General features: G+C 45.6%; 1 protein-coding gene across 2 annotated transcripts in view; it reads left to right on the top strand.

The window, feature by feature from the left end:
- The window catches only part of LOC147164445 (cyclic AMP receptor 4), a 99,039-nt gene that overhangs the window by 65,384 nt on the left and 8,759 nt on the right, over positions 1 to 24,896 (top strand). For both annotated transcript variants that reach the window (XM_086091574.1, XM_086091573.1), the window contains 2 exons: positions 2,439 to 2,521; positions 24,590 to 24,737. In XM_086091574.1, coding sequence (XP_085947700.1) covers positions 2,439 to 2,521; positions 24,590 to 24,737 — 231 coding nt within the window. The remainder of the gene's footprint in view (positions 1 to 2,438; positions 2,522 to 24,589; positions 24,738 to 24,896) is intronic.

Here is a 24,896-nt window from a genome sequence, read left to right as displayed (position 1 = left end):
GACGAGAGGGCTGGAGGTGTCCACTGGTCACTACTTGGTGGTGTGGTTCGCCATTTGGCGGCTCGGGCCCGGGAAGTGGCACCCCATCATCATGTAACAACATGGCTTGCTGACCCCAACACAGGATGTTGTGGGTTGGTGGGTAGAATACTAGAAAGACCCCAATTGCACTGACACGTCTTTCAATGGGCATTCTGAGGTCGGCTGTCCTAAGCTCTGGATGTTATGGGGCTGTCTTGGTTGATATAACTTTGCAGCACCGCATAGACATAAGGGACAGTGCCTCTGGTTTGATGAATCGGGGTGGTGTGCTCTAATTTAAGGGGTTCACACGCATGACACTTTGGGGAATGAGATCCTGCCCCAAATGGAAGTATCTTCATGAGGGAGGGAAGAAATGAGTGGGAGATTGACATGATTGGTGCATCATTTCCAGTGATGCAGACTGTGCATTGGTTTGCCGTGGTGAAGGAGTTGAACAGAAGGGAAAAGGTCTTGATTTAGCCGGCGATCTACTCTACCATCCTCACCTGTGGGGACTGAGAGAAAGAACAAGATCACAGTCACAAGCATCCTAAATGCATTTCCTCCGCAGGGTGTCCATAGCGCAATTATCCAATTGGGGCTCACAGTAGAGCCGTTGTTCCTCTGCATCGAGAGGAACCCAATGAGGTGGGTCGAGCATCTGGATAAAATGCCTCTCTGACACCTCCCTGGTGAGCTGTTCCGGGCACATCCAACCATGAGCAGGGCCCCAAAGACGGCCCAGGACACACTGGAGAGAGTCCTTGCTGGCCTGGGAACACCACGTGAAGAGCTGGACGAAGGGACCCATGGAGGGCGACGTTTAAGTTTTCTCCTCAGGCCGCTGCTCCTGCGACCCAAACCCAGATAATTGGATGGATGGATTTCAGTCCCCTATTTCTTGTCAATATCTTTTACACAGAACTGCAACACTGGAAAGAGTTGTAAAAGTGAAGCCACGGGTGTTTAACTTTGCACCCCACGCCAGGATTTCCATTATTGCCTTTCACATAGCTGTGGTCCCAACTTTGACCTCTGAAGCCGGCAAATTTGCGGGTTAACTTTAGGTCACCATTCCACATGAGTACCTTTCACACAGTACAGTGTCATACAAAAATATGTTCAACAACTAGGGGCGAGAGATGAGCGCCTTCACACGCCAGTGATAATACCTCAGTAGCAGGTAATTGTACGAGTCGACTTCAACTCCCCGTTCCGTGTTTGTGCCTTTCACACAGAGCAGAAAAATATAATCTGAATCTCAGTCCATAGTTTGCACTAGTGCCTTTCACACAGCCATTGTCCCACCTTTGATTCCTTTTTTTTTAAATATTTTTTGAGAGATCAGTATTATTCATTCGGCAGCCTTCCCAAGTCAACATGTCATCATCATCGCTCTCTTTTTTTGTGTGTGTGTGCGTGCGTGAGAGTTTGTGCTCTTAAATTCACTTGAAACCTGAAACCCTTCACCTTAACCGGATACTTCAGACCCCCAATAGAATCGTGAAGTTGTCAGGAGACCCGAGGAAGGATCAAAGGAAGGAAAGATGACGCAAAGGGAAATCCAACACCAACCAGGCATCACCCTCCACCCATAGAGTTACAAATCCAGAATCTTTCACCAACCCCAGATATATCTGAATTCCAACAAGATTAGGGGGACATCAAGAGACCAGGACCCGGTTGTTCAAAACTCGGTTATATCTTTAACCACTGGTTATGTAGATTTAACCGAGCGTGATTAACCGTGTTTTGAGCAACGCATAGTTAACGGCGGGTTAAGAATTTAACCGCCGGTTAGGAGTTAAACAGTGGTTAAAATAACCGAGAATTGAACAACTGGGCCAAGAAGGACAAAAGGAAGGAAGTAAGGATAGATGAAGCAGAGTGAGATTCACAAACGCCATCCTCCATTGATTCAGCGACCAGTGGGAGAAATAAATTATTCTTGAGTTTCAGTAGATGCTGGTGTGGTGGATCTGGCATGCATTAGAACCTCCACCAAAAGAGGGGAGCCGTCGACCTCGGCCCGACAAGGCGAACACATCCCCCAGGGCCACCCAGGCCACGGCAGCACCAGGGCACAACCCCCCGGGCCCGGGGTTCTATTATTCAATTGATTGATTTCTAAAGCCAGAAAAATTGGCTTCACAGTTCACACACGAGACATACTTTAGGGTAAACACGAGATAAAAGTTGCAAAAGCTAAGTGTGAGGGGTTCAACTCAACACTCCAATTCTGGCTTCCACTTTTGACTTTCACTCAACCATCGTCCCACTTTTCATATTATCTCTGAAGCCGTCAAATTTGCCGGTCGACAGCAGTCCACCATTCCGTGTCGGCAACTTTTACACAGAACAACAAGCCGGGGAAAAAACGTTTCAGGGGAGCTAAGCATGATTCTCTCCTGCAGGTTTCCCTGGCCGAGGAAATCAAGCCGCTAAAGTGGTATCCGTCTGTTTACCTGCTGGTGTCTATCTTCCCACTCATCAACAGGTAAGGCACGAATGCACACACACACACACACACACACACACACACACACACACACACACACACACACACACACACACACACACACACAAGCAAGGCCGCGTGCGTAGACCTTCACTCGCAAGTCTTGTTGTATTTGCATATTGGCGTCACTCGTATCTTTTCGCCGCCTCCTCTCTCGCTCTCGCTTATCAGCAGCTCTTAGAAGCCCCGCTCTCCGTGGAGCAGCCAAGCAAGATTGTGTGTGTGCATATTTGTGTGTGATGGCCGTATGGAGCATTTTATTGGCTTTTTTAAAGTCGGGGCTTTGTCAGGCGAGGGTTGGTGTGTGGGGGCGAGTGGTCCAGTAAATGATAACCTCGGCCCTGTTATTACTTCTTTGCCCACCCCCCTCACGTCCGCCATGTCTTCCCCAGCAACCCCCCACCCACCCACCCTCTTTCCACGTAGAGCCGCTGGCGTGATTGACAGGTCAGGGTTACTAAGTGATTAGCTGCGGCGGCTCTGCTTGTCGCCACGGCGATGTCGGCAGAGACGCAGGTCAATTACAGGGTCAACGTCTCTCAAAGGCTTTCCTCCTACGCCGCTCGCCCCTCCCCCTCCTTAACCTCTATGTCCATTCCTCCGTCCTGAACCCCCCTCCCACCCCCCTCCCGTTGTCATGCCCCGGCTGTCAATTGACGGAGACGATCCCGCCCCCTCCTTCCCTCGGTAAATGTCACTTTCCCTTCCGCTCTCCCTCGTCTTTTGTCGCCGCTCCTTCCCCTAATTTGCGATTTTCCGTCTCCTCTTTTCCCTCTCCTCTATCACACAAAGCCGCTCAGCTCAGCGCCCCCCCCCCTCTCCTCCCACTCTGCCTCCCTCCCCTCTCATTCTCTCTCCGCCTGTCTTGAGCAAACACGCGCCGCTCTCTGCCTTTCTCCCGAGAGCGCACGGGGGGGATAAAACGGGAATGAATTGCTCTCTCGTTGTCGTCTTCCGCCTCCTCCCGCCGCTCGGCTGCGCCGGCTGTATATATCCCCAGCTCCTATTAATTTGTTAGCCTCCCCTCCTGCCCCCCCACACCCCTCCTCCCCCCCTCCTATTTACTCGCCTCCCCTTGGCTCATATCCTCCCTCCATCCTCCTCCCTGCCTTCAGCTGAGGGGCTGGAGTGTGTAAAGTGTTTGTCACGGTGCCGTGCCGATGCTGCCGCGTGGAAGCGAACGCACGGGAGACAGCCTCAGTGCGTGCGTGTATGTGTGTTTTTTTTGTTCCTCCCCGCTGGCGTGCGTAGGCGGCCGCTTGGTTTCGTGTCAAGGCAAATGTGCTGTCGCCGCTTGTTGCCATGTGTGCGCACTTGTTTGTCTGGCTTGACGTGAGTGCGTGCGTGCGTGCTCGCCAACGCGCACGGCTTTTTCACCCCGTGTGTGTGTGTGCGTGCGCGTGTGTGTGTGTGTCTGAGTGGGGGATTATTTCTATCTGAGCTCCAAAGCCTCCTAAACAGGGCTTAGAGAGACGGCCCAGGGCAGCAGCTAAAGCTGTCGGCTAGAGCGCTCCCTCTCTCCCCCTCTCTCTGCCATTTCTCCCGGCCTGATCCGTACTGTTAATACGCAGGCACTCCCACACACAAACACACTCTTGTTTTGGCCCTCATCTGCTGCCACACACACATCAAATGCGCAGACAGTCACACGCCACACAAGCAATTTTAATCTGTTCCAAATGCACAGTGGTAAATGTGTTAATTCGACACCAGCTGTTGCGAATTGAAATGGGAAAGCGCTCCTAGTTTTCCTCCTCGCCGTGCTCTGCCTTCCTCTCTCGTCATCGCTCTCCCTCTCTCTCTTCCTGTGTTTGTGTGTGTGTGCTGCCTGGGCACGCCGACTCCAGTTTTCACAGTCTGCTTCTCACATCGCCTCCCCTGTGTGCTTTTTAGTGTGGGTGTGTGTTTGTTTACAAGGCTTGTCTAGATTCCTACTGTGCGCGCCTGTACGCCTGTTTGCATAAATAAGCCCTCTCCTCGGAAACCTCGCCGCCGATTCCGGTGGCACGTCGCCGCTTGACGAGTGAGTGCTCCTCCCGGACGTGCGGGCGCGTGTTATTTCACCGCATTTCACAAAAGCCCCTTTTCCACCAAGCTTCACACTTTGGTTTAGTTTGACAGGGTACACTTTTTATATTTGGTTTCCATTGTCAGACATTGTGAAAGATACAAAAACAACAAGAGCCGCTTTCACAAACTCTCCAAGGTGGCTTTTTCCAGGCTCGCTGTCCTGTGTGAGGGTTCAGGACATTTGTATCTGTTTCCGTTTTGCAGCAATTAGCATTAGAATATAGCTAAGTTTCCTCATTATTCACAAACCTGTTGAAAACACTGGGAAAAAGAGCTTGTTGCAACAGGGCCCTGGTTGATCTCTTATACTCTGCTATATATATATATATATATATATATATATTAGTGATGCACCGAATATTCGGCCACCGAAAATTTTCGGCTGATTCAGGGTTTTTGCATATTTTCAAATCATGGCACACCCACTGTGTAATGCACAGCAATGTCCTCTTACAGTACACGTCTGATGCACTTTAACCAGGAGGAGGGTAATGTATTTAAGGAAAGTTTGGGTTTCAGTGGTGGTCTCCTGTATAATATGGCTGTAAAAGGAGACAGTACAGTGCTTTCTGTATCTCGTAGGTAGAAACGCGCAATACAAGTGAAAGTCCATTTACCAATTTCAATTGAACTTCGCCAAACCTACAGATACCTTCAATTACTGATCTATAGTATAGTACTTTTTGGCGCCCTCCTGTTTGGGTACTGTTATGGCAATATTACAGGGTGTCCTTGGTTTGTGGCAATTCAAAAATGTGCAGCGCAAAATGGACTCTGAGTGACTGCGAATGCCCTCGACGGTTTTCCAAGCAGATCGGGGGAGAAAGAATCACGCTTGTGCATTTCAGCTTTGTTCAGACTCGGGGTTGGTGAGTTAGTGAAGTGAGGCTTAAGACGGCAAACTCCCCCACTCAAGAGTGTGTACACACTTGATTGATAATATTTTCAGCAGGCTTTTTCCTGTGCCATTCTGTCATACTGCCACTGGCTCAATCACTTTTGCTGCAATGTATTGATGTATATTTAACTGTTGTTGTTTTTTATAGTCATGTTTTGCAAAATATAAAAAATTCTGTAACACTGGAAAACTATTTCTTTTTTAAATTTATCACAACAAAAATGCGTTAAATCTACAGTTAAATATGGCAGTTGAGAGCATTTCAGTAAACCATAATATATTACAATTTGAGTACATAAATAATAGCATATGGAATTAGATAAGCCCTAATGAGGGGAGCCAAAATAAAAAAAGATGATACTACATAATAGCCACTCCAACTCTGCAGTCTGGACAGGTACTGTAAAGGTGATTGCAGCGGCAAAGCTAATGGCTTTAAAAATACTTTTTACAGAACATGCCTTCCTGGGTATTTCTGAGCAGGTGAGCTTGCCCAGTCACGCACCTGAGTTCGTTTGCAAGCGGACGATACCTCTTGGGCATCAGTTGGCATGATAGCGGTTACACGTCGGCAATCTAAATCTATTTAGAGTTAATTAGCCTAACATGGATGTTCATGTGGGAAGCAGTTGGAGAAAATTAACCGAACCCCTGTCTTACTTTGCCCTTAAATAAATATGTTGCACAAATGTAGTATTCTCATCACTCTTATGTTTAAACTAAGGGTGTCAAAATTAGTGCGTTAATTTGAGTTAATTTAAAGTTCCTTTAACGGCACGAATATTTTGAACGCGTGATTAATGACATGACATGACATGAAAGCCACATCCATGTCAAGATTTAGCATTAATAAAATAATTTAATAAATAATTGCATTAATAAATAAAGCATATATTTGAGGAGACTCAAGTTGTATTTCACAAGTTACTTCATGTTAGAGCTTAGATAGCTCTTAATATGAAAATAAAAATGCGCTGAGCTGTTACAAATGCAACTATGCCATCTAGAGGCAGAAAATGACCTCAACATAAATCAATATCACACATTTTTTACAGCACGGTACATATTTTTAACTCGTTTAATCCTAGCCATTTTCACTTAAGCTTTCCTCCTGGCTGTTTTACTGGATTTTGACTGATTTTGCAAGGCCACAGAATATTGTGTGTTATTGATATAAAAACATGGAACCTACTAAAAGAAAGATTAGAGTCTCTTCTTTTATCAGGAAGAAAAGGGTACCGGTATATTTGTATCTGTTAACGTTTTGCAACAATTAGCATTTGAATATAGCTAAGTTTCATCATTATTTACAAACCTGTTTAAAACGCTGGGGAAAATAGCTTGTTTGCAACATGGCCCTGGTTGATATCTTATACTCTGCTGCCACCTGCTGGCCGTTTTTTGTAAGAAATGTAGAATGTGTACCATTTCTTCAACTGTACTTTGTAGTTGAGAGGCTGCATCAAAGCCTTCTGTGTGCTCTAGCATAGAAAAAAACCTTTTTGTTTTAAAAACAACAAACGTATAAAAACGTTTTTGGACCACAACAATATTTAAAATAGAAAGTTTTTATATGTTTATGAGAGCAAATGAGTTAATTTAACTACATTTTATGACTTATTATGAAATAACTATCAATGACTAAAAAATGCAGCCATAATTTCTATCAAACATTTTTTACACTTTTATGTTATAGTAGTATTTTATTTTGAAATGGCTTGGTCAGAACCATCAAAAAGCCTCAAACGGGTCACAATACCACCTAGGGGTTTAAAAAACTTACTCACCTGACACCCCTAGTTTAAACAAACTTTTCAGCTGTTCGAAAACAGCGTTTTCCGGATGGACTGGTTTGGGATTGTTGATCCCTGGCGGAGGTCTGCTATGTGCCATCGTAGTTGTTATCTGTTCACGGTTCCTCGTTGTCAAGTTCAGCGTCGGGTTACGCTCCTTTAATGTCAGGCTATCCACATAGCGCCACCTTATCAACATCCCCGCAATGGAAACTGGCTCCGATCGGGGTTTATTGTTTAAAACCATACTGTGGTGAGCGAGGATAAGCGCTTCTGGCAGAAAGGCATCTAAAAGCATGCGCTCAGAAAGAAAAAGCTTCCCCAATTTTGGTGATTTTTTTTTCCCTCCCCCATCCCCCTCCGTTTACTTTTCCGCAAAAGGCGAGGCACGAGGCAGGCGCTCTAGTTGCCTGTGAGCGATTGAGGTTACGCTCCTTTCCGCGGGGCGCCTCCGAGCCGACGGATTGGTCCTGGCGGCGGGGGCTTGAACTGTCGATGTGTCTGCATAACCTTGAGTTCACCCTGTCGCCGCGGGACGCATCCGCCGTCCTCTTCGTTGTCCCTCCATGTTTTTCCCTTTGTGTGTGTGTGTGTGTGTGTGTTAGCACAAACGTGCTAGCAGGGGAGTTTTGTATGGGCTCCCTGCAAGGCCTGAACCCCCCTTTCATCCCCTCACCACCCCGCCGCTCTTTGGAGGAGATCTGATTTCCCTGCTCCAGGCGAGCAGAGAGAACAAGACAGCGCGTACGTGCGTCGGTGCTTTGCCGCGTGTGTGCGTGCGCGCGCGCGCTCCGCCTTGTGTGTGTGCGCGCACGCCGGGGCCAGGCAGACCTTCCCCATCTCCACTCGGCGCTTTGAAAAACGAGGAAGGAAATCTCAGAGCAGCAGTTATTATTCATCCCTCAAAGAGAACGTGGCGGCGGCGGCGGAGGAGGAGGGGAAAGATGGAGGGAGGAAGAAAGGAGGGAAGGTGGAGGACGAGTGGTGGTGGAGCTGGTCGGGATACATTAACGCTTATCGCGCTGTATTTTGCATCCCAGGATGTGTTCTCTCTCTTTCCTCCCCCGCTGCTCCCTCTTTCCGACGCTCCCTTCCTTCCGCCTCTCAGAATAACTTGTGCGGCTTGGCGTGCGTTTCATATTTTACACCCTGTAACGTCGGCAGTGAAACGTCTCAGATGCAGAAATGTCCCCACTTATCTTTGTTTCTCTCTTTGTTTACTTTCATTTGACTGTGTATGATATGATTTCAAAAACGTATTTAACTCTTTAAGTATTTTACAGGTTTTCTCCGGACATAAATTTGATTTTCTTTTGTCATCTTAACTTTTTTTTTTTTATGTGAGAGATCCCACATGACTAGGGGGAAAAATCTGTTATTTGCACACACAAAAATATGCAGGACTTTAAAAGTTTTCAAGGCTTATGTAAAGGAGGTTGTTGTCACATGTAGCGCATAGCGAGGACTTGCAGAAATTCAAAAATGTTGCTGGAGTTTATCATCTTTTGGCACTGCCATACTTTTTTTTGTCTTTATGGCCTGGAACGGCCTGTCTTTATGACTTGACTGCTGCGTTAGCGATTTAGTTAGCGGTTAGCGAGGCTGCCGTATGTTCTGACCGTAGGATTAGAACTCTTCAGAAACCAAGGGCCTGTAATAATAGTGTGTATGAGTGAATCAAAAAGTACATTTCAAACGGATAACTCATTTGCTCCCAAAAACGTATAAATGTGTTCTATTTTAAATATCGCCATGCTCCCAAAGGCGTATTTATATGTTTTTAATGGGGGGGGGGGTTATGCTAGAGCATTCAGAAGGCTTTGATGCAGCCTCTGAACTAAAGAGAACGCTTGAAGCAATGGTAGTTATTACAAAAACGGCCAGCAGGTGGCAGCAGAGTATAAGAGATCAACCATGGCCATGTTGCAAAAAGCTCTCCCCCCCCCCCCCCCCATTGTTTTACACAGATTTGTGAATAATGTTGAAACTTAGCTATATTCTAATGCTAATTGCTGCAAAAACGAAAACAGATACAAATATACTTTTTTCCCCTGATAAAAGAAGAGACTCTAATCGTTCTTTTGGTAGGTTCCATGTTTTTATAGCAATAGAACACAATATTTTGTGGGCCTCGCAAAATCTGTGAAAATCCAGTAAAACAGCCGGGAGCGAAGAGGGTTGCTTCAGTGAAAATGGCTGTGAGTGAATGAGTTAAGCATTATGAGTCATTATCATTGTTTTATCAAATCTGTCATCATATGTCGCTTTCTTGCGCTACTTTGATCATAATTCCCAAGTTGTCGTTTTAAATGATGAGGCAATGGAGGTCGCCAGTAAAGTCAGGATTTTCTTCATGTTTTGCAACAATTAGTCAGGCTTTGGTGTTTGCCTTAGTAAGAAAAAGCTTCACCATGCTCTGACAATACGTGGGATTGTTGTCACATGCCAAATGCGTGCCAGGAATTCTGTTGCTTCGGGCCCTCTTTTCAGCCTCTGTCAATTACTTTTCTTATTTTTCTGTGTGCGTTTGGTTTTAATAGTTTTACTGCGTCTGAATGAACTAAAAATACTGTGCATCGAAAACTTTAAAGAAGAAAAAAGGCTGTCTTCTCTCTTTTTGTCTTCATCAGCTTTGATCTATAATCATTATTCCCAAATTGTAATTATCAATGATTTGCTGTGTGTCAATTGAGCGGCTGTTTACTAAAAAACTGTTGTTTGTTCATTTGTACCTCAAAGATGTTTTGTCAGAAATGTTTAAAAATGTGTCAACATTCTACTCCTACTTTACAATTTGACTAAATGGTATTCTACACAGATGGCCTAAATTGCAACCCCCCCCCCCCCCCCAACTAGCTAATGTGGGCGGAACATGTTGTCAAAGTTTGATCATTTATTTTGAAAACCAACTCATCCTAAAGTCATAACAGGATGCACAAATACATGTAAAAAAATAAACAACAAATAACAGACGTGAAATTAAACAGGAAGTCAGCCATTTTAGTTTAAAGCGGCCATTTTGTGGGTGAATTGTTCACCAAACAGAAAAGTGTGTCAGACAGTTTGGCAAAGCTCAATTCTCAAGCTTTTTTGCTTGTCATGCGATATAGGTGGAACATTTTGACGTTGGAAGATCATTTTGAGATTTTGGAGTGTTTGTCATTTAAAAATCTGACAACTCCAATGAATAGTTAAAAAATGGACAAGTCCAAAAATTTCACATATTAATAAAACTACACTGAAGTGGTAAATGCATTATATTGAATAAGCATTATTTAAATTGATTGTTAATTGACATTCACATGGGGCGGCATGGCTCAGTGGTCATCTCCCATCTGTGAGGTTGTAGGTTCAATCCTCACCGCTGGTGCTCATGTTGAAGTGTCCTTGAGCAAGCCCCTTGCGTGGCAGCAGCCGACCACTGGCGTGCGAGTGTGTGTGGGTGAATGTGCGGCTTCAATTGTAAAGCGCTTTGGGCACCATATCGTTGAGTTAAAAGCGCTATATAAAAAGCTGTCCATTTACCATTTTTTTACATATTCAGAATGCTACAAAAAACTGAACTCAATTTGTAGAGAACAACCAAAGCTGAAACAAAGTAATGTACATAAGATCAAACAGAAAAGACAATAAATAAATATAATGCACATACAGTGTAAGTTAAGAACCCTCCAAAAAATTGATAAATTGACACAAGCACCGTATTTCCTAAATAATGACAGTAATTTCCTTTTATTGGCAGCCTGCGCGGAGTGTGTGCGTTTGTTGTATGCCGCGTGTCGGGTAGCGGTCGGTGTGTTACCGGAGACGAGAGCCCTGTAGCCATCCGTCTCCCGTCGCGCGGCGGCAACGCTCCGCTATTCATCCCCATTTAGCGAGACCGAGCTTGGCCTGCAGGGCTGAGCGAAGAACACGCAAGGGACCTGGGGGAGGGGCGGGGGGGCAGATAGATGGGGTGGCGGGGGCGGGGGTGGGGGTGGGGGGGTTGCTTGTGCCCAGTCTGGACGCACAAACACACATGCATTGCAAAAAAGCGGAAATGAATCAGAACTTGGCGACACGGGGTGATAATTAGTACGTCGCCAATCCGGCATATATAGCGAAGGCCGTAAAGATGCTATACGTACGCTCTATACGCGGAGTATGCATGCAGGCACAAGCAGAGACGAGATAGCCTCTGTCACATGCTCGTGGCCACTTTATTTCCGTGCGAGATGCAAGCACACACACGCACACACCGTCCGCTATATACCCCCCACTACCACCACCTCCCCACCGCGCTTTCAGGCACGTCTTTAAATATTCATCACTCTGGCTGCTCTGAGAGTGCCGTAAACGCTGCCTCACACTCCGGGGAATCGCTAAAGCCTACTCTATCATCTGCTCTACCTCCCTCCCTCTCTCTCTTTCTCTCTCTTTTTCGCCCTTGCTCTCTCGCTCGCACACAAATTGAGGCACGACGCGCACAAGGCGACGCTCACGTGCACGAACGCTTGAATGCCCGGCCCGCGTTGTGCACCGAACACACGTCGGAGTCGTTACGTGAACGCTAAGAACTGATTTGGTATGGGGGGGGGCTACACTGGTCGATTGGTGTTGTGTGTAAACCCGCCATTTAAAGTGCCCCACTTCTGACACCATGGGTTTCTGAGATTGGGCACGTTTTCACATTCCAATTATTTTAGTGTTCATTTATGGTATTGAAGTGTTTTCATTGCAAATATTGACTGAAGGTATGACGTTACGTCTTCATGCTTACGGCATATTCGAACTTACGTGCAAATTCTTGTGTCGGAGTTGTACCGTATTGGACCGAGGACACTGAACTGACGTTTTTCCCAAATATATTGAAAAATCCATCTGTCTTCATTTTTTTTGTGCCTTCATGATTGCTAAACTCTAGTTTTCAATGAAAAGGCTCTCGTGTGCGCAAATAAAGTTGACGAAAATGTATTTCATGGTTTTGTAACAATTCGGCAGGCTTTGATGTTTATCTCGTAAGAAAAGTCTTCCGTCATTTCCGCCATACCCAGACAATACAGGCGATTGTTATTACATGTTGGACAACACAACCGGTATAAATCTTTATTATTATTATGAATAACTCATTCACTCCCAGACATGTTCACTGAAGCAATCCTCTTCGCTCTCGGCTGTTTTACTAGATTTTGACAGATTTTTCAAGGCTCACAAAATATTGTGTTATATTGCTATAAAAACTTGGAAAAGAAAGATTAGTTTCTTCTTTCAAAAAAAGTATAATTGTATCCGTTTCCGTTTTGCGGCAATTGACATTAGAATCTGTTTAAACCAGTGGGGGAAAGAACTTTTTGCATCATGGCCCTGGTTGATCTCTTATACTCTGCTGCCACCTGCTGGCCGTTTTTGTAATAACTACCATTGCTTCAATCGTTCTATTCAGTTCAGAGGCTGCATCAAAGCCTTTTGTAAGCTCTAGCATAAAACATAAAAAACATTTAAAGACGTTTTTGGGACACTGGCAATATTTAAAATGAAACGTATTTGTAACGGACCTGATTCCCAAACTGTCGTTACGATTAATTCATGATTTCCATTATTTTTGTGACTGGATTCGGGTTTGAATTTCCCGCCCTCTGTCTTGTGTATGTGAAGAAGGGGGGCAGTTTCATTTTTGGGCCACAGGTGGCAGTAGCGATTCGGAATTTGCTGCATTCAGCAGCTTTAAGGTTCCACTTGTTGGACACCTTGACCATAGCTCCTTTTACACCTTGTTTAGGGAAAAGCGGCAAGTCAATCCAAAGATAGTTTTATCCTCGGAAACATTCCAACATTTTGGTTCACTTCAGTAAATGGCCTTAAATGCGGTCATGTTTGGAGGGAGCTACGGAAGTCCGGAAAGCACACACACCCACCTCACCCAGCAGTCAAGAGTTGTCATGTGTTGCATCGGAAAAGTCCCTTTCATTTAGAAAGTTTGGATTGACTCTTAAAAGCAGCGTTGTGGCCAGCACAAGGACCTTGTTTTGGCATTTTGAACCGTATGATTCGTCTGGAGTGAAAGGGGGGGGAGGAGAAAGAGAAGCGAGTCAGCCGAGGAGAAGAGGAAGTGCAATCAGGGTCAGGATGACTGTTTTGGCCGCCTTCGACTCTCCGGAAGGAGGCTCTCAGGCGAGCGGGCTCTCATTGGCGGCTCAGCGGATGTTTGACGCCACAAACCGGTTCCGCTCGCTACGGTACGATTTGTAACACTAAACCCTCATCTTGACTGATTTGTATCTAGCAAGCAGACGAAGAACCACTCAAATGTTTTGAATTCTCCCTTTTTCACGATGATGCATCGCTGCTGACTGCAATGTGTCTTTTTTTCACACCCAATGGAAAAGTGTCAAAAAGTGCCACAGATTGCTTATGCCATAGGATTCATTGTTCTTTTGCTAGCTTTTTTTGTACACAGCACAGGTCAAGGTCTTATTTGAAATGCACTTTCAGCTTGGCCAGAAAATGAATGAAAAAAAGACTTTTAATCGCTCTGCATGGAAATCCACTGTCATTTTTGAATGCCGTGATTTTTGTTTTCTTCCTATTGCATTTCTGAGCAGAAGTGACTATTGTCTGTCAACCACTGCTGAAAAGTGATAGGAATTGGTTTTAGTGGTTCCCTTACAAAGCCCAATAGGCACAACTTCAAGTTTTGTTTCAGGGACCCACTCCTTGAAAACGTGGTCAGAAATGGGATCCGGAAATGCAGAGTAATATAAAGCAAATTGCACCGCTTGGTGGAAATGATGCATTCGATGCAGCCACAAAACGATAACAGCAAAGATGGTCTGACTGGCGCGGGTGTGCGACTGGAAGGGATTGTGGAGAAGGATTTTGCAAGGATGAAGCGCTTGAATAAGTGAGCGTAGCCTTCCAAATGTTGTGGCGGTCTCATCGGCTTGACTTGCTGTGACCCAGTGTGCAATTAAAAGCCAGTGACTGCTCTCAAGTCTCAAATGACCTCCAGAACGTGTGGCAGCGTCCTCGTTGTCTGACCAGCCAAGTGTGAGGCTCGCTTTTGACACCTTATTTGATTTTGTGTCACATTCTTCCTGTTTTGTTTCCAAACAACAGTGACAATTCTGTCTTACCAAATAGAGTGCTACAGATCCATTTGTTTGCTTTGTAACTGCATTGACCAGGTTTCAAATTCAGCTTAGCCTCCTCGGAAAGTCATATTTCAAAACCTTTACACCACCTTTCTTTAGCTTTTGTGGAAAACATCTCCAGGTCAAGGTGAGAAGACGGGATGCTTCCATACACTCTAAAAACAAAGCTATTATGGGTCAAAAATGGACAGACTCAAATTTGACCCACCTATGGGTAAAACAATTGGGTCATTTTGTATAAAACAACACAGAAAGTTGGGTCAGATCATCTATTTGGGTCAGTTTGACCAAACTTTGGGTCAAAAATGGGGTCTTTTTTATTTATTTATAAAACAACCCATAAAGTCGGGTCATATCTTCTACTTGGATCAATTTGACCCAACTTTGAGTAAAAAATAAATAAATTGAGTCGTTTTGTATATAATGACCCATAAAGTTGGATCAGACCCTCTACTTGGGTTTATTTGATGCAACTTTGGGTCTAAATTTGGGCCATTATGTATAAAACAACCTGGAAAGTTTGGTCAGATCGTCTATTTGGGTCAAGGTAAAAAAAATAATTGGGCCATTTTGTATAAAACAACCCAGAAAGTTTGGTCAGATCTGCTAGTTGGGTCAATTTGACCCAATTTTGAGTCAACCTAGAAAGTTGGTTCAGCTTGACCCACCCTTTGGTAAAAAAAAAATCGGGTCATTTTGTATAAAACAACCCTGAAAGTTGGGTCAGATCCTCTACTTGGGTCAAAAATTGGGTCATATTGTATAAAACAACACCGAAGGTTCGGTCAGATCATGCAATCGGGTCAGTTTGACGCAACTTTAGGTAAAATATTGGGTCATTTTTTATAAAACAACCCATAAAGTTGGGTCATATGTACTACTTGGATCAATTTTACCCAACTTTGAAAAAAAAAAAAAGAAGAAGTCATTTTGTATCTTACGACTCCCTAAAGTTGGATCAGACCCTCTACTTGGGTTAATTTGATCCAACTTTCATCATTATGTATAACACATTATGTATAAAACAACCCGGAAAGTGGGTCAAATTGAACCATAAAGTGGATCAGTCCATTTTTGGTCATAGGACAAGACAGCGCTGTTTAAAATGAATTTGACTCCATTTTTCCTAACAGACGTCGTCACCAATGGCGAGTATTGCTGACGTAAGTCTCTAGTGTGAAACTCAAACATCTTTGCATCAAGGTAGTAAAGTATAGTTTTTACCCATAGCAGATGGATTTGGAACATGTCCGCCACGATGAAGGGGGTTCGTTCACTTGTCCCCTGGTTTTAAATTGGGTTTCAGTGCATTTGGAAAATGGTATCAGAAGTGACGAGTAAAATGAAACAATTAGGGCTGTCGCAAACAAATGTTTTTGGAATCAATTATCGTATCAATCATTTTGCCAATTACTCAGGCAAGCGCACGCCCAGCCACCAGCTCAAGGTCACGCGTTGATGTCCCCATCTTCCTGTTTCCAAGCGACCACAGCGACAAATGCCCGTGCAGAAACACAGAACGTTGGTTCCGGGCATCGCAAATGTGGTTTAAAAAGTGCTAATCATAGTTGTTAGGCATTCAATTTTGTGTCGACCAATTTTTGTGGCGGACACAACCAAGTAAGTTGAGTTGTTTTCCCAGCCCGAAAATCCATCTTCATGCATGGTGGAAACGGGGCATTTGGTGCATCTGCAACACCATCACTGGAAAGACTTGGTCTGTCAGGGCAAAATTTTGGAAGAGATAAACGACCTGGAGGGATTTTGTACGGAATCTAATGGGCAGGCAAGACAAGATGTCTGACACCTTCCGGCTAAGTGTGAGATTTGCTGTTGGCACTTAAATCAATTTGGGGGAGAATTGCACCTTTTTGTGTTCTTGCGATTCCGTTCTCAACAAGACGTGGTATAGATTAAATTTTTTGAGGAACTTGTACAACTTCTGTACCCAATAGTTAGAAGGGGCACAATTTAGACAACTGCCTGCAAACTTATGTTTATGGATCTGTTTTTTTGTGTGTATCCTTTACAACTTTTGAAAACCCAACGGACCAGGGATGAAATACGTTTTACTTCTCCAACACAATTGGCGTGTCTTCGTTGTGATGCATTCTGCGGCGTTCATTTGAGGAAACTGCTCTGCTTGGCGAAATTAGGAGCAACCGCAAAGGTTGACTGAAAAGCTGTTGGGACTGGCAGAGCAATACGGGCCTTTCCAACGAGGGGGGGGGGGGGGGGGGTTGCAAGGAATCTGGCAGAAAGGTGAGACGCTGACATGATTGATGAAACGCTCCTTGAATAAGTACGTTTGTTTGAGGATGAAAACTTGTCACAAAGTGGGATGCCTCAGTCAAACGCATGCGTTTGCCATTCTCTTCCAATGTCGACCAATCATTAAAAATGATACCGATATTTTGTTTTTTGTACTATTACAACCTGTGAAAACCCAGTAGACCCATCTTCAAATTCAGTTCTTCTCTGTTAAATCGTGTCTAAAGTTGTGCGCCATTCATTCCTGGGGGAAAAAATGGATGGAAAAGGAGCATCTGGTGCATCCGCAAAGCGATGACTTGAAAAGATGGTTCGACTGATATTGTCTGAGAAGCGGCCCTGTGGGTGGGATTTTGCACGGAATCTGTTGAGCAGGCGAGGGGCCGACATGATCGATGAAGCGCTTCTTCAATAAGTGAGCGAGAGTGGCCGTCGAGACGCCATCCGTTTGACTTCCTGCGGGCCGGCGTGCGGTTAAAAGGCGGCGATGGCTCTCAGACGAGTGACCTCCGGCACGCGGGGGGGAAATTGGTCAATGGACTAAATGCCACGGAGGAGGCGGGACTTCCGACTTCCGGGTTTTCACCCATCAACTTTGTTTCCGTTTCCAGTTTGCGAAGTGTGGGCCGCGTCCCAGTTCTTGCGCTTCCGCCTTTGTGCCCCTCGGTTACGCGTTTCCGTCGACGGGTACGAGGCTGCGAGTGTCTGTCTCAGTGTCCGAAGCATGTCAGATAGCCGAGACGCCCTCCCGCCGTTGAGCGGGGAGCGTGCGGTTGGGGGGCGCAGGGGTGGGGGTGCGAGTGTTGGAACGCGGCCAACAGTGGCCGGAAGCGGCGCTGATGTGTAAAAGTCGGAAGTCCGTGACATCTACCGCATTGTATATCTTGGAAATGTGCAGTCGACGGCAGAGCGACTGGAAAGATTGTCAGATTGGCGTGACTTTGTATTGGGCTCGAAGCGGATGCCAACGGGAGGGCGGGATTTAGCACGGCTGACATAATCGATGAGGCGTTTCTTGAGCGGCCTGGGAGGCACCGTAGCTTCGTTTGACTCCCTGTGAACCGGCATGCGATTAAAAAGCGCCGATCGCTCTCATGCGAGCGCCGTCCGACGCGTGCCGTGCCGTCCTCGTTGTCCGCCACCTGCCAGTCAAGTGTGACATGCACACGCAAACACACACGCTTCTTTTTTTAGCCTGTACAAAGTTTGAAAATCCAAAGACCCGTGTTCAAATTTGCTTTGAGGGTATTCTAACCCCCAACCCTTTGGATTATTGTCGTGTTGCATGATCCATCGTCTACCAGGCTGCAACTTCACAAAGGACGGCTTCAGGTTATGATCCAGGATTTCACAATATTCCTCTGAATTCATGATTCCCTGGATTATGTGGAGTTGTCCAGGTCCTGAGGATGAAAAACCAGGCCAGATCTTAACATTCTCACAACACTGCTTCACTGTAAGGGTGAAGGTTATTTTGTTGGTATGCACTGTTGACTTTTCACCAAACATGACATGTTTTAGTTGTGACCAAACAGTTCAATTTTGGACTCATCTGTCCACAGAAGGAACTTCCAAAAAGCTTCAGTGTTGTCCAGGTACTTGCTGGCAAAGTTGAGATGGGCAGCTTTGATCTTTTTTTGCTTCTACCTAGCAAGCCTTCCATGAAAGCCTTGTCGATTGACTTTTCTTCTGATTGTTGAAACATGCACACGTGTCCCAGATCCAGCAAAAGAGGTCTGCAAATCCCTCGATGTGATGTTCAGGTTGGCTTTCGCCTGAATTGTCATTTTTCTTGTGGTTCTTTCTGATATTTTAGAGGGTCGTCCATTTCTAGGCAGGATTGTAGTAAAATTCAGTGTTCTCTAGTTGCAGATGATCTGCTTCACAGTGGAATGATGAAGCTCAATTTTTTTTAGATGACTTTATAGCTTTTCCCAGACAGACACTGTCACTACCCACTTCCTGAGGTCCCCTGAGATTTCTCTTCCTCTCAGCACGACTGACCTGTATGGGTTCATCTGGCTGAGACTAAAGTGACGTGGTTTCTGTTTCAGTCAGTGATGCAGAATTTCTTTGCAAAACCTTTTATTTCATTGGTCCATTTCAGTGGTTAGTTTAGCTACCAATTTGTCCTACTTGACAGCTTGTTTTAAGCAATGCAGTTTAGGGTTCACTTACTTTTGCATCTACGTGAATTGACCAAAAACTCTTTTTAATTCAGTTTTGACTACACAATTGATAAAAAAAAAGAAAAAAAAAAAAGAACAATGCATGTGTGGAAAAGGAAGGTGACAAAATGTGACTTGTTCCTTAAACGAATTAAACTAAACAAGTGTACGCGTTAAAATGTCATTCATGTTAAACACGGATGTTAATTATTTCATAGACTTTGAAGGTTTTTGTATATTGTTAATAAACAGCACATTATCAACAAAAATCTCCTGCATGCGTAATATGTACTTAATATATTTCAACATTTAGAGACTCCGATTAAAATTTATTTATTATGAAACAAATTATTTTGCATAATCTTTGGATACCCTAAAGCAGTGGTCCTCAACCCTGGTCCTCGGGGACCGGTATCCAGCCTGTTTTCCATGTCTCCTACAGCCAACACAGGTGGGAATCGTTATCAGGCTTCTCCAGAGCTTGCTAATTAGCTGATGATATGAATCACCTGTGTTGGCTGCGGGAGACATGGAAAACAGGCTGGATACCGGTCCCCGAGGACCAGGGTTGAGGACCACTGCCCTAAAGCATATTTGCGGTATTGAACATCTCTATTTAAAATATACGTATCTGTCTTCTCATTCGAAAGGGCCCCGCGCCTACCTTTGCCTTTCTTAAATCCGCCCCTGAGTTATAGTACTGATTATTTTTTCAGTACCCTTAACAACATTTTTCTGTATTTTTCACGGAATCTGGCGGGCATGCTGGAGACCGACATGATCGATGACGCACTTCTCGAGCGGCCTCGGAGACGCCGTTAATGCGACTTCCTGCACGCCGCCTTGCGATTAAAAAGCGGCGATGGCTCTCATCAGACCAGCCAACCTCGGGCGCGTGCGACGCCGTCCTCGTTGTCCGACACCTGCCAGCCAGAGTGTGAGGCGCGCTTGACTGCGCGCGCGCGCACACTTCGACACACATTTGTGCACACATCAGCTTTGGGCTGGCATCGCCTGTAGACACGCTTCCCACCACTGCCCTCCCTCATTCATCTTTCATTAGCGCGGCGCTCACGGGAGAAAGCGGCGCACACGCTCGCTCGCACTCTCACACATCCACGCGCCACCCTCCCTCTATCGCCCGTAATCTCCCGGTTTGTCTCGCTCGTGTCTCGCAATCTGTCTTTTTTGATATCGCTCCTCCCTCGCTGCCTCCTTCTTCTTCTTGTCGCCTCGGCCTCGCTCGGTGCGTTCACCTCCCCCAGGGGCCGCTCAGCGCCATCTCTCTCTCTCTCTCTCTCTCTCTCTCTCTCTCTCTCTCTCTCTCTCTCTCTCTCTCTCTCTCTCTCTCTCGCTCTCTCTCGAGGGCCCTCGTTCCCCTTTCGCAGCCTTGCTCTTGCACATTCTCACCTCTCTTGTGTTCTTCCTCTTCCGCCACCTCGCCCCCCCCTCTCTTCCTGTGCAGCGCCGTTTCTCTGACACTCGTCTCTACAAAACCCGCCGCCCGCCCCCGTCTCTCTCTCTCTCTCTCTCTGTCTCTCTCTCTCGCCCGCTCTTTCTTCCTTTCATTTCGCTCTCCCTCGATGGAGGGGAAAGGCTCTTTGCCTCTAATTGCGGCTGTTCCGTTGCCATGGTGCATGTTGCTCGGCGCTGCGCACGTTTGTGTGTGCGTGTGTTTGTGTGTGTGCGTGTGGCAGGCAGATGATTGCTTGCTGCCAGCTCTCGTTTCCCGGACGCCGATCGCGTTTCTTTGCGGCAGCAGGAGGGGAGGGGAGGGGGGGGGGGGTGAGATGCCAGAAATAGCCACCTCGCACACACATACACACACATATACACGCACGCACGCACGCACGCACGCATACACACGCTAGCTTGCTTTCACCGCTGAGCTGTTCAGAGAAGCGCACACACAAATGCACATTCACCGCCTTTTCCTCTCCATCTGACATCCTTGACGCATGTGACCCTCTCACACGCACAGACCTTTCTGTGTGTGTGCGTGTGTGTGTGTGTGTGTTTTCGTCCTGCGGAGGTTGTGTGGGGACTGCTGATTTATTTCACCTTTAATGGGAAGTGAAATGAATGTGAGCAGCAGCTGCGCCGCTCCTCTTGAGATACGGCGGTTAAGGCTAACCCAGAAAACACGCGGCGCCGCTCGCAGCCAGGCCGCCGCCGCTTTCATTAGCCGGCGCGTTAAGACCCTTAAGACTTGACACGGCTGCCCTCGGGTTGGCAGGTCGGATGCGGCTCGCTAGGCCGATTTTCAACCTGTTGCCAACCCTGCGGTGGGCGCGAGGTATTCTCTCTCGCCGTCATAACTTTTTCCAAAGGTATTTTGGAAGGTAAGTGGCGACCGATTAATAGAAAAGAAAACCTTCCAACCTTCTTCCGCAAAAGAGGATAAGAGGGGATTATAAGCAGATTTGCAAAGACATCTACATAATCATCTTCTGCGCTTGTTCACCTGCAGTTCTGTCTTGAGTTTTTGTGCGTTTCCAGTCAAAAATGAGAAAAATCACGAAAGAATAAATACCATTAAACGGGATAAAAGATGTGACTGATGTTGACATTTGTTCTGGATTGGCCTGTATTGAGGCTCTTTGTTTACCTGTTCATTGTGCACTATTTGTCGTAAACCAGAATTGACATGTTCCAAATGTCAACAGCACGCAGGACGAGGTCATCTTTCTAGTAGGGGTGTCAGGCCATACATTTCTTTTAATCGTAATTAATCGCATGACTTCAATAGTTAACTCACGATTAATCGCACATTTTACATAAAATATAAAATCTACAATAACATATATATATATATATATATATATTTTTTTTTTAATAACTTTTCATACTCTTGTTAACAGAGTGTAAAAAATGTTAAACTGTAAAAAGACGAGTGTGATATTGATTTGTGTTGAGGTGATTTTTCTGCCACTAAATTTGCATACATGCATTTGTAAGACATTGCTGACAGCTCAGTGCATTTTTCTTTTTATGTTAGGAGCTATCTAATCTTTAACATGAAGTAACTTGCAAAATTTTGCACATTTTTAAAAATTGTAAAATATAATTTTGACGTGGATGTGTCTGGAAACTGGAATTGCCCCAGTACAGGCTTTCCTTTCCAAGTAAGGGGCGGTCATTAATCGCACGTTTTAAAAAAAAATTGTGGCGTTAAATTGTGACACCCCTACTTTCTAGTTACTATTTTTTAACTGGATCCGGTAGTACATTTGAGGATCCATCCCAAAAACAATCAAAAATGCAGACTCATGTTTACATACCTTTATCTCTGGATGTCCTCTTGGATGAATTACAGGAAATGCTCGTTTTCCTCCGTTTTTTTGTTTGATTCGTCTTCTTTGGACGAATATGTTCAACGCAGCATCATTTTTGCAGTTTCACCCCGAGTGACGCAAATCACTGCTGATGATGGCTCAATAGTCAAGCAGATTTGCCAGTGTAATAAGTGTGAGGATACACGGCTGGAAATGAGAAAAATAAACGCAGGAGGAGGCTGCACAGTTTCCACTTTCTCGGATGAATTACAAGAGACAATCGTTCGTCTCATTATGACTTTTTGCAGTTTTTCCCGACTGCTGAAAGTTCTTTGTTTTTAATCTGAATGCTAAACTTTGTCCTGCTCTGTTTAACGAGGCTTCATAATGCCCTCGACCTGATTGATTCATCCACTTTCCTTGGAGTGATATGTTCCGGCACATTTTTTTAATTCTTTGCCTAAAAACAAATACAGGAAAGCCTGGTTGTCGTTTCGTTCTGACTGATGCGTCCGATGTTCAAAAGTGGGTACTCCCAGACACTATTTCTAGAGCCTAATCCGGGTTCCAAGTAGATTAATCATTGCGCCGACATTGTCACATTTGAGCATACACAAGGCGAGGATTTACGAAAATAAACACAAATGCTATCATTAGCTTAACGCGCATGATGTATTTTTTTGTAAAAAGTTCATTGAGTAACCCATTTGAGTTGATTTGGTCTCTCTGCATTGAGGATTTCCACCTACGAGTGGTTATGGTTCGTATTCGCTAAATGGGAGTTCACTGAATTTTGGCTACCCTGTTGATTGCGTAATGCGAATAAATACGGAGAAAAAGCGTCAGTGGTAAAAAAAAATCGCAGCATCGTCTCCAAATGGAACTTTTGTTGTTTTTCCACGGATGACCAAGCTGGTGTATTCCTCCCAGGCGGCACATGAGTAGCCTGGGGATGACTTTCCGATCGGCGAGGTCAACCGCGGTGGCCATTTATTTTCACCCCGCTCGCGCCGAAATCACCGCCAGAGCCGTACACATTGATTCCCCGGCTAATAGATCGATAAAAAAAACATTAGGGACACGCTAACCCCGCGAGGAGGACTAATGCGAGGTTAATCCAGGGTCAATTGCTGGCCGGCATCCTTGGAATTTGTTCCGACGAAGCAAAGCAACCTTGAGCAGGGCGGGATGTCGAATGGAGACCCAACAGCCAAATTGGCGATAGAAACGGGGGTGACGGGGAAACGTGTACGCAGGACGGGGAGGATTTGGACGGGACGAGCGGGAAACGGCAGCTGGAAGAAGGAACGGAGCGCTCTGCCACTTTTCCGCCTCTCTGCTTCTCGCCGCCCTTGTAAAGTGCTGCGTGCTGTCGAAGCGGCAGCCAAGAATGTGTCAGCCCAGACGTCTCGCGCTGCCTAATGGGCTCTTAAACGCTGATATAAAGCTCGCCTCGCTCCTTTTCGCCCTCCCCCGTTTTCCTCCGGCTCGCCACCCCCGCCCTCCCCCTTTTGCCGCCCGCGACGCTCGCTCTCATTACCTCTCGTTTTCACCCTTCCTTCTCGCTCTGTCACTCACTTGTCCTCTTCCTCGCGCTTCCTTCCGGTTGATCTGTCAACCTCACGCTCGCTGCCTTTTCACATCCCCCAACCCCCCCCCCACCCCCCCGCTCTGTCTTTTTGGGCTCTATCCTTATCTTAAAATTTCAGGGTGGACGGCTAGAAAAGGCAAAAATAAACACATGCTAATGTTAGCCCATCCTGTTGCTGGGCCTTAGCTCTGGACGCTACAGTGTTACACTCCACTAGCTTGTTTTTGGTTTTCGGTAGGGGTGTCAAAATGAGTGCGCAAATTTTGAGTTAATTTAAAGTTCCTTTAACCCCACTATTTTTTTTAACGCGTGATTAACGGCCGTACCTTTCTTGGAAAGCCTGTCTTTGGGGAATTCCAGTCGCAATGCAGCAGACACGTCCACGTCAAAATTTTGCAATAATAAATGTAATAATAATGCATATATTTGTAGGCACTAATGTCAAGTTGTATTTTACAATTTAAAAAATGTGCAGAGTTTCACCACTTACTTGAATCATGAGTTACTTTGCAATTCTCAATTGCGGATACACTGGTGATCACTTAATGAGGCTCGGAATAAAATAACTAACACATAAAGTTTGCTAATGTTAGTTTACGCAATTACTGTGCCTTAGTCTCCATTTAGCTGCAGTGCTGCGTTTTCTTGCCGCCCTCAGTCTCCCTTTGATTTAATACAAGGCAATCAATCTCCTGTGTTGTTTTTCACCATGTCTTGTCGTCCATGTTTTTTTCTGTTTCCATCAATCAAGGCATGTCAAAACGTTTGTGAGCCTACAGTATGTTGCCATGGTAACCACCGTCCTACAACTTGATTTTCAAATGAAACATTGTCCCGCTCTGTTCCGCCAGGCTGCATAACGCCCTCTACCCTCTGGATCCGTCGTTTTCCCTCACCCTCTTGCACGTGCTGTCTGCTCCATTGCACGGCTTGGCCAACGCCTTCGTCTTTGGTCTGGATCGGGATTGGTGGAGCCTCCTGACCCCCACCGGCATGCAGGTATGTGTCAACCTCGTGTTGTAAATCATGACGCTTGTCATTTGTTGCTTGTTTTGTTTTGGTTTAGCAATCATGGATCTCTTAGGAATCAGTTTGGATGGATGGATGATAGATGGATGGATGGATGGATGATAGATGGGTGGGTGAGTGTGGATGGAT

Source organism: Leptonotus elevatus, chromosome 12, assembly GCF_054856555.1.
Source record: "Leptonotus elevatus isolate MCC_2025b chromosome 12, RoL_Lele_1.0, whole genome shotgun sequence".
Classification (NCBI taxonomy): domain Eukaryota; kingdom Metazoa; phylum Chordata; class Actinopteri; order Syngnathiformes; family Syngnathidae; genus Leptonotus; species Leptonotus elevatus.
This window is presented reverse-complemented; position numbering and strand designations above follow the sequence as displayed.